The sequence below is a fragment of the Petromyzon marinus genome, chromosome 1 (genome assembly GCF_048934315.1).
Source record: "Petromyzon marinus isolate PM22_M1 ecotype Great Lakes invasive population chromosome 1, UKy_Petmar_22M1.pri1.0, whole genome shotgun sequence".
Classification (NCBI taxonomy): domain Eukaryota; kingdom Metazoa; phylum Chordata; class Hyperoartia; order Petromyzontiformes; family Petromyzontidae; genus Petromyzon; species Petromyzon marinus.
Window position 1 is genome coordinate 11,367,994 of NC_133667.1, and position 10,683 is coordinate 11,378,676.

The 10,683-nt window shown below is 53.5% G+C and overlaps 1 protein-coding gene across 2 annotated transcripts; it reads left to right on the forward strand.

Moving 5' to 3' along the window:
* Positions 1-3,048: 3,048 nt before the first annotated feature.
* On the forward strand, positions 3,049-9,158 carry LOC116942692 (uncharacterized). Of its 2 annotated transcripts, XM_076068191.1 has the most exons (4): positions 3,057-3,355; positions 4,137-4,674; positions 5,074-5,178; positions 6,796-9,158. In XM_076068191.1, the coding sequence occupies exons 2-4, from the start codon at positions 4,140-4,142 to the stop codon at positions 7,641-7,643; spliced, it is 1,488 nt and encodes a 495-aa protein (XP_075924306.1). In that variant the 5' UTR covers positions 3,057-3,355; positions 4,137-4,139; the 3' UTR covers positions 7,644-9,158. The 2 variants fall into 2 exon arrangements, with proteins under 2 accessions (XP_075924307.1, XP_075924306.1); XM_076068192.1 differs by lacking the exon at positions 6,796-9,158 and adding an exon at positions 5,837-6,781 and having other exon boundaries at positions 3,049-4,674.
* Positions 9,159-10,683: the final 1,525 nt, after the last annotated feature.

Here is a 10,683-nt window from a genome sequence, read left to right on the forward strand (position 1 = left end):
CTGTGAGCCATTCGGCTCTTGAATCGGGTGCAATCGCAACAAACAAAAAACAAAAACATGAACAAGAAAATATCTTAAAGTGATTATGTGTGACTGTGCAAACAGAAAATCCAGGAAAAAAACATCAAAATATTCCTGAAATAAGCACCGTACACCAACGCTGTGTGCAAAAATCCCAGTGGGATGCAAGCCAAATAACAACAAGAACAACCACAAGACAACTAAGATTTAGGCCATCAGTCTAACTCCGTACTACAATAAACAAAAACATGGCCAAACCAAAAAAACGTTTTCGAAATCACCAAAATAAAATCCATAAACGCAATGTAACAGTGATCATAGGGACTGTGACCGAATTTTTTACAATAAACTACATCAATAAATTATAACACCAAATCCTAGAGCCGTATTTTAGGCCACTGAATAGCAGTGGCAGCTAGGGGTGTACAACTCCTCTAGAGCAGTTTTGAGTGAAGATCTCATTGGTAGCGATTCAAGTTGCAGTTTATTGGCAATAGCATTCCAGACCCTGGGGGCATCAATATCAACTAAATAAAACTAATTTTTATTTTACCAGGTTAGGCCCAGCAGGCTATGTAGCTTTGTTCTAGAAGCGACCCAGCCATCACAAATGATAGCTCAACAAAGTGGTTCATCATCGTCTATGTCTATGCATAGAGACACACAGAGACACACAGAGACACACATAGACACATAGAAACATACAGAGACACACTGAGACACATATAGACACATAGAGACAAATAGAGACACACAGAGACACAGAGACACACAGAGACACATAGAGACACATAGAGACACACAGAGACAAATATAGACATATAGAGACACACAGAGACACATATAGACACACAGAGACACACATACATACAGAGACACAGAGACATACAGAGACACACAGAGACACATAGAGACATACAGAGACACACAGAGACACACAGAGACAGAGACACACAGCGACACACAGAGACACATATAGACACACAGAGACACACAGAGACACATAGAGACATACAGAGACACACAGAGACACATATAGACACACAGAGACACATAGAGACATACAGAGACACACAGAAACACACAGAGACAAAGAGACGCACAGAGACACACAGACAAATAGAGACACACAGACACATAGAGACACACAGAGCTACACAGAGACACATAGAGACATACAGAGACACATAGAGACACACAGAGACACACAGAGACACACAGATACATACAGAGACACACAGAGACACACAAAGACACATATAGACACACAGAGACACACAGAGACACATAGAGACATACAGAGACACAGAAACACACAGAGACATATAGAGACACACAGAGACACATATAGACACACAGAGACACACAGCGACACACAGAGACACACAGAGACAAATAGAGACACACAGAGACACACAGAGACACATATAGACACACAGAGACACACAGAGGCACACAGAGACACACAGAGAGAAATAGAGACACACAGAGACACACAGATACATACAGAGACACACAGAGACAAATCGAGACACACAGAGACACACAGAGGCACACAGAGACACACAGAGACAAATAGAGACACACAGAGACACACATATACATACAGAGACACACAGAGACACACAGAGACATACAGAGACACATAGAGACAAATAGAGACACACAGAGACACACAGAGGCACACAGAGACACACAGAGACAAATAGAGAAACACAGAGACACACAGACACATACAGAGACACACAGAGACACACAGAGACACATAGAGACACACAGAGACACACAGAATATACTCTCTAAACACGTGATGTCGATTGCTGATGACACTCTAAATATCGAAGCCATTCTTTGCCTGTAAGGTCGTCAGTTCACCAAACAATGATGCTAGCCAAGCCTGACCGTTGATGAGAAACTGAATGTCGAAACCAATCCTTGCCTGTAAGACCTACAGCTCACAATGATTCTAGCCAAGCCTCACTGCTGATGAGAGACTGAATGTACAAACCAATCCTTGCCTGTAAGACCTACAGCTCACAATGATTCTAGCCAAGCCTAACTGCTGATGAGAAACTGAATGTCGAAGCCAATCCTTGCCTGTAAGACCTACAGCTCACAATGGTTCTAGCCAAGCCTCACTGCTGATGAGAGACTGAATGTCGAAACCAATCCTTGCCTGTAAGACCTACAGCTCACAATGATTCTAGCCAAGCCTCACTGCTGATGAGAGACTGAATGTCGAAGCCAGTCCTTGCCTGTAAGATCTGTAGTTCACCATCATTGATTCAAGCAAGCTTGACTCTACTGATGAGACTCTAAATGTCGAAGCCAGTCCTTGCCTGGTACGTCCGGCAGCTCACCAAACATTGATTCGAGCCAAGCCGCACTGCTGATGAGAGACTGAATGTCGAAGCCGAGCCGAGGGTTTTGCTTGCATTAGAATCAGTGCTGATGGGACGCGTAAGAGCGACTTTTATTTTGTGCGTGGAGTGAGCTGATGATGATGATCAGCAGAGATGATGATGATGATGATCAGTGAAGATGAAGATCAGAGATGATGATGATCATCTGTGATGATGATCAGTGATGATTATGATCAGTGATGATCATCAGAGATGATGATGATGATCACCATCATGATGATCAGTGATGATCAGTGATGATGATCAGACATGATGATGATGATGATGATCATCAGTAATGATGATCAATGATGATGATCATCAGTAATGATGATAATCAATGATCATCATCATTATCTCTGATGATGATGATGATCAGTGATAATGATCAGTGATGATGATGATCGGTGATGATGATCATCATCGATCATTATCTCTGATGATGACGAGGAGGAGACATCGCCGCTTGTCCGTGCTGTCAATCATGGAGCGGCGTGCGAGTGGCCACTTAGCGGGGAACATCGCCGCGGACCCTTCAGCCCTCGCCGCCTCCCCCGCTCACCCGCGCGAGTCAAATGCGCGCGGTCCCTCCCGTGTGGAATCGGCAGAGGTGAGGAGGTGAGGGAGTGGAGGAGAGGCGAGGGAGAGGAGAGGTGAGGAGGTGAGGGAGTGGAGGAGAGTTGAGGGAGAGGCGAGGTGAGGAGAGGTGAGGTGAGGAGAGGAGGTGAGGTGAGGAGAGGCGAGCTGAGAAGGAGGTGAGGAGAGGTGAGGAGGTGAGGAGAGGTGAGAAGAGGTGAGGGAGAGGCGAGCTGAGAAGGAGGTGAGGGAGAGGCGAGGTGAGGAGAGGTGAGGAGGTGAGGGAGTGGGGAGAAGGTGAGGAGACGTGAGGGAGACTGAGCAGGAGAAAAGGCGAGGAGCGCGGTGGAGAAGAGGTGAGGAGGAGCAGAACGAGGTGGCCAGGCTCTCTCCACTGCGCATCTGCAGCACAAGCCCCTCCCCCACACCACAGGGGGAGCCCACCACCCCCCTCAACCACCACCACCCCCCACCACCACCCACCACCCCCCCATCCTTCGCCAGGTGAGTGACGTGAGTGGTGCTGCCCTGCGATGCGAGTTAAAGGGGTGAAGGCGCAGCCCCTGCAAGTGCTCACTCACGCCTGTGCTGGTGCGTGTGAGGCCAGGGCCTCGTGAGTGCCGCATTGCTGTAGGATTTCTCGGGAGAGGAAAGAACCTCAAGCCCCCCTCCCCCCTGTGAGAGCATTTTTAATGATTCTGTGCTCGCTGATTTTAATTATTTTTTTTACAGCAGATTGCTCCCAAAGCGTTTTTGTTCAATAATTCCCCGCCTTGAAGGCGTTTCCCTGAGACTTATCGTCACTTGGGGGGTTTCCTCCCCACAGCTAGCAGCCTTCTCACCTTGGTTATTTTTGTTACCACCTTTTTGGGTTTTTTTTGGCTCACGCGTGTGGGCGCAGGTTTGGCTTAAGGGACGCCCAGGAGGGAGCGGAACGTTCGTTCGTGTCGGCAAGAGCCGCGTCCGACAAACCGACCGGCTGGTCACGGACCCTCACGGTCCCTTGTCGTCGGGCGGCGTTGCCCGGAACGGAGGATAGGACGCCCTGGACGAGGCGATAGCGGTGAAATACACGTGCGGTTTCATCCTTCTCCCCCCCCACCCACCCCTCAATTCGGCGGTCCGCCTCTATGCCAGGATATGGCGTGCGCGGTGGCCGTCCCGCCGCCGGAGCCGATCGGGGACTTCCCGGCGTGGCTGGAGGCGCAGGGCGTGAACGCGGAGGTGGCCCGGGCCATGGACTCCGAGCTGGGCATCCGGGACTACGGGGTCCTGCGCGCCTGCGTCGGGGACGGCCTCGTGCGGGCCGAGCTGCTGGCCGCGGCGCGCGACCGCCTGCCCTTCGGCTTCTACGCCGTGCTGCGGCAGGTGGTGAAGGCCCTGCGGGGCGCCGAGCGCCGAGACGACGCCGGGACGCCGCGCTGGGACGAAGACGACGCCGCCGCGGCCTCCCCCTGTGGCGACGTGACGCTGGGAGGCCTGGTGGAGGTGCTGCTCGCGCTGTTCGGCGGCCTGAGCCGGGAGCTGCTGCTGTCCGCGCGGAGGCTGGGAGACGCCGACGGTCGGAAATATACGGCGGCTTCTCCCTCGTCCGTGGGTGCGCCCGGCACGGAAAACTTTACGGCGGCGGTGGAAGCGGATGGAGTTGCGGAGGACGGCAACGAGCGCCCGTGCGGTGAGTCGCGCGGGTTCCGGCCCTACGGGAACAATTTTCGCACAGCGCGGAGGGCGCCGTCGTTACCGCGCGGAACGCGCGACACGCAGAACGGCGCAGTCAAACGCGAGTGCGCGGCCACGGAACGACCGCGTCGCAAACACTCCGCCGCTGGCACCTCCTTTAAAGGGAGGAACGGACGGCGGCCGCTCCCCCTTGCGAACGAACGGTTGAACGGACGGCAAATGAAAAGGTGGCATCTTTAACCTGCCGTTATTAATCCGTACGAAAGGGGGGGAACCCTTGTCGCCCTCCTCACACCTCCCGCCCCACCCCCCGGGGATCAGCCTTGTGCGTCGACCGAACGACCTGCAACCCAAGGCGATGGCTGATGCTACAGGGTTGACTTGTTTTTCTCAGATGAGAAGACCTCGGATATGGCCTGCAGCCCCAGCTACTTCTTCCCAAGCCGGATTAAAGTGGAATCTCCTCCTCCTCATCCTCCTCATGGTGGTGGTGGCGATGGTAAAGCTTGCTTTTTCGGAAACTACAACAATTTACACACACGTCCAGCCCTCACCCCCCCCCCCACCCCACCATGATCTGCACCATCAGCCAAAGCGAACGCCTTCATGACTCGTCACGACTCACGCTTCACCACGACTCACGCTTCGTCACGACTCACGCTTCACCACGACTCACGCTTCACCACGACTCACGCTTCGTCACGACTCACGCTTCGTCACGACTCACGCTTCACCACGACTCACGCTTCGTCACGACTCACGCTTCGTCACGACTCACGCTTCGTCACGACTCACGCTTCACCACGACGCACGCTTCACCACGACTCACGCTTCATCACAACTCACGCTTCACCACGACGCACGCTTCACCACGACTCACGCTTCGTCACGACTCACGCTTCGTCACGACTCACGCTTCGTCACGACTCACGCTTCGTCACGACTCACGCTTCGTCACGACTCACGCTTCACCACGACTCACGCTTCGTCACGACTCACGCTTCGTCACGACTCACGCTTCGTCACGACGCACGCTTCACCACGACTCACGCTTCGTCACGACTCACGCTTCGTCACGACGCGCGCTTCGTCGCCATACAACCGCCCGCGCGTGTACACGCGTGTACACGCGCGTGTACATGTGTGTTTCGCCCCAGACGAGCACGGGGAAGCCGCGGCGTCCGACGGCCGCGGTCGGAGCGGGCCGTTGCGCTCTCCGATCAAAGCGGAAGGCCGGGAAGGTGAGGCGCACGCTGTCCGCTGTCGGCCCGCTCGTGCCGACAGCGGACCTCGAAGTGCCGCCCGTTCCACCGTTCGCTTCCCAGAGCCTCAAAGCGGCCGACGTCAAACGTGACGTGGTTTCCGCGCCGGGCGGTTTGTGGACATCGCGGCAGTGGCAAAAGATCAGAACCGCACCGCTGACCGTGAACTCGCCCCGCCGTTGAAATCCCCGTTGGGTTTCCATGGGCCGCTGATGAAAAATTTCCCGTCGCTCATTGACCTCCCGCAAAGCGGCGCTAATTGTATCAACCTCAGAGGGATGACGATGAGGAGCAGAGTCAGATGTCAGTTAGCATCTCCGCCGCCCTATGTCGACAACCGTGCCAATGGAGAGGTGCGGGGGAAGGGCGCCAAACTGAACAAACTGAACGCAAAACGCCGTTTGTCAATCTAGATGATGAGTCGCACAGCTCCGGTGCGCTTCCTAGCGTCGGAACGGAAGAGAGCGTTCCAGACGGCCGCCGCCGCGTCCGGAAGGGCCGCACGACGGCGCCGGTGACCACCGCCTCCGTTCGATGGCCGAGCTCGAATTCCGCTGAAGCTCGCGTGGATGGCGACGGTTTCCTGCTCCCCTCGGTGCTTTCCACACCGCTCGCGGATACGCTCCACATTTGCCCTCACGGCGTATTTTGGTAACCGGCCGTCGAACGTCCACACAAGGGCCCTCAATTTCGTCGGCCCTCGGGCCCCCCCACCGATTTGGCTAGAACGATTTTGGGATGATGTTCGGTGGCGTCTGCAACAACGATAAAAAAGTCTTAATTTTCTCCCGCCCCCCCCACACACACCCACACACCCACACACCCACACACCCCCACACACTCCCCGTCGTCAGATGAGAGAATCGCCGCAGGGCCTTCAGAGCCGGCCTGCCGTGCCGTGGCCTCCCGAGCGCACGCGGCGGCCCAGCGGTCGAGGGTCACCGCCTGGGGCCCGCGGAACGGTGGCGCCGGTGAGCAGCAGCAGCAGGAGGAGGCCGAGGAGGAGGCCGAGGAGGAGGAGGAGGCCGCAGGATCATCGACAACGTCGGCCTTCCCGCTCCCTCTCGGCTTTGGCCCTTCAGGACTGGGGCCTCTGAAACTGGGACCTTTGGGAATGGGATCTGCAGATCTGGGACCTTCAGGAATGGGACCCTCTGGACTGAGACATTCAGGACTGGGAACTTTAGGAATGGGACCTTCAAGACTGGGACCTTTGGGACTGAGAACTTCAGGACTGGGATATTCAGAACTGGGACCTTCAGGAATGGCACCTTCAAGATTGGGACCTTTAGGAATTGGACCTTCGGGACTGAGACCTTCAGGACTGGGATATTCAGAACTGGGATATTCAGAACTGGGCCCTTCAGGACTGAGACCTTCACAATCGAGGCCTTCAGGACTGGAACCTTCAGGACTGGAACCTCCAGCACTGGGATATTCAGAACTGGGACCTTCAGGACTGGGACCTTTGGCGCCGGCGCCCACGGCGCCGGGACCTTCGCGATGGGCACCTTCGAACCGCGGCAAGAGGCCCCCCCTGTCGTGCGCGGTGTGCGAGCGCACGTTCCTGCTCAAGACCAACCTGACGGTCCACCTGCGCACGCACACGGGCGAGCGGCCCTTCCACTGCACGGCGTGCGACCAGAGGTTCGCCCACGTCAGCAACCTCAAGCGTCACCGGCGCAAGCACCACGACGCGTGAGGGCACCCGGGAACGTCATCTTCCCTCGTCGCCTGGTTACGCGGGGGGCCGTGGGTTCGATCCTGTCCCTGACGACGCCTGCTGCTGCTGCTGCTGTATGTTTGGAGTTTGAGGTGTCTCTCTCACTCTCATCATCATCATCACAGTTTGCGAGATGTTAACAACCTCGCCTGGTGTGCAGGAGGTGCCGTGGGTTCGATCCTGTCTCTGACGACGCCTGCTGCTGCTGTATGTTTGGAGTTTGAGGTGTCTCTCATCATCATCATCACAGTTTGCGAGATGTTAACAACCTCGCCTGGTGTGCAGGAGGTGCCGTGGGTTCGAACCTGTCCCTGACGACGCCTGCTGCTGTATATTTGGAGTCTGCGGTGTCTCTCTCTCATCATCACAGTTTGCGAGATGTTAACAACCCCGCCTGGTATGCAGGAGGTGTCGTGGGTTCGATCCTGTCCCTGACGACGCCTGCTGCTGCTGTATGTTTGGAGTCTGCGGTGTCTCTCTCTCACCGTGGTCACGTGGAGTTTTTTTTCCAGGTCCTCCGGTTTTTCCCCTCCACGTATTGAGATTATTTAGATTGCTTTGGCTGCTATAAATGTCCACATGCTGCGGCCACTTTGCGTGAGCCATCATTCGTGGCGGCCAGGTCAGTATTTAAAAAAAAAAGAAGTTGATAACCTCAGTGGGCTTTGGTAAGATGGGGATGATTTCCTTTGATTTGTGTAGTGGAATAAATAGGCGCATGGGGGGTAAATGGTGAGGTCTCGCGGGGGCAGGACAGTATGGGTCATATTGGGACAGCCAGGTGCGATGGTTGGGACGATGAGGTAACGATTGGGCCAATTAAGCTGGGGGAGCCAGAGACGGCTGTGATTGGCTGGTGTTGTTGTCAGGGCTGAAGTGTGATTGGCTGGTGTTGTCAGGGCTGAAGTGTGATTGGCTGGTATTGTTGTCAGGGCTGGGGTGGCGTCTTGAAGTCTGGCGAGGTCACAGGTGCACGGGCACGTGGAGCGTTGTTGGGACGCGGGTTAATTAATTGGAGAGTAATGAGAGCGGGGATAAATTGGGGAGACGTGAGGAGAAACGGGGGGGTTGGAGTCGGGGGCTGGACGAGGCAAGACGTGGAGCAGCTGAAGAGAGAAGCAGCCAGCAGTGGAGAGAGCACAGTGATAGCGGAGAGCGGAGACGAAGCAGCTAGCAGTGGAGAGAGCACTGTGATAGCGGAGAGCAGAGACGAAGCAGCTAGCAGTGGAGAGAGCACGGTGACATCGGAGACGAAGCAGCTAGCAGTGGAGAGAGCACGGTGATAGCGGAGACGAAGCAGCTAGCAGTGGAGAGAGCACGGTGATAGCGGAGACGAAGCAGCCAGCAGTGGAGAGAGCACGGAGACATCGGAGCTGACGGAGAAGCGGAGAGTGGAGAGACAAAGGCGGCGAGCGAGCTGTGGCAACAAGGCAACTGTGGAGCATTGAGGACACGTGGAGAACTGTAAATAAAGTGGCGTTGTAAGAGAGACAAGTTGTCCGAGTGAAATCAACCACGAACATTTGTGTGCGTGTTGGGTCATTTTGGTTTTCCTTTCTCATAACTTTACACCACCGTGTTTTCTATTTTTCACTGTTTGTTGTAACGTTCTTACCCCGTGCCCCCATTACTGGACATCTGTGCAAAAAGAGCTTCATAGCTCTTCGGATTCCTGCTGCAGTATTATTAAAGATTCTGATTCTTCTGAATATCAAACGTGGAGCAGAGGGATCCCTTAGAGTTGGGGGCGGGCGGCCGGCGGGTAAATAACATTCGTAATTATCTTATTGGTTCTTTCGGTAAAGTCACGTAGAATTAAAATAAAATAAAACAATGTTTTATTGTTTCCGTTCAACGTGGTGACTTTACCGAAAGAACCAAGAATATGAATCCCTGCAGTCACGAAAAGCTTTAAATCGAAATGTAACCATTGGTCATTAATCGGGGAACTTTGCCTCTCTTACCAGATCTGCATCTCCATACAATGATCTCAAACGCAACGTTTAAAGTCCGTTTTCATCTTTTTGTTTTATTTTACACATCCCGTCAGCCAACCCCCGGCTACGCCTGTGTGGCATTTATTTATTTTATTGTCAGCGGCAGCAGCACACAAGCAGAAGAAGCCGAGAGCAGTTTCGACATTCAGTGCATCACCAGCACTCGGCCATCATTCCCATTCGGTGGCGGCGTCAAATGCCCGCGGACCCTGACTCCGTTGGGACAACCTCCGCCACTGGCGAGGGTGGGGGCTGCGGTCAAATGCCCGCGGACCCTGACTCCGCTGGGACAACCAGTTCAGTTAAGTTCCATTTATTAGGTATAGCCCTTTGTAAGCCATCTGGCTACCATGAGAGATTCGTTCATGAGGCTATCCACATATACAAGCACAGACAATTTCACCTGAGAAGATGGATTCTGGCTTAGCAATCATTGGAACGATTTGATAAACCATTTCAGGTCTTAATTGATTGTTCAAGCTTACGGTGGCTTTCAGACAGCATACATTAATTTTTCGTCTACCCCCTCCTCTTCTCAGAACATAGATGGACTAGTCCTAAATAAACTGCCAAATCGCTGCGCGTGGCGCTGACGTTTTTAATAAGTAAATGCACCGTTAAAAAATAAATAAATTAATGCAAACCGACACACCTGATGACGACCGTTTGTGTTATGGTCGAAACGTCGTGAGAATTTTTATTGTTTTATATATATTTTATTATTTTCTTGTTTCCCTTCAACGTGACTTTACCGAAAGAGCTAAGAATAGGTATAGCCCTGTGAGCCATTCGGCTCTTGAATCGTGTGCGACCGCAACAAACAAAAAAACATGAACAAGAAAACATCTTAAAGTGACTGTGTGACTGTGCAAACAGAAAATCCAGGAAAAAAACAATCAAAATATTCCTGGAAAAAGCAACCGTACACCAACGCTGTGTGCAAAAATCCCAGCCACTGGCAGGTGGTCGTGGTGGTCAAATTCCCGCGGACCCTCAACCTGCAGGGACAAACTGCGAGTGTG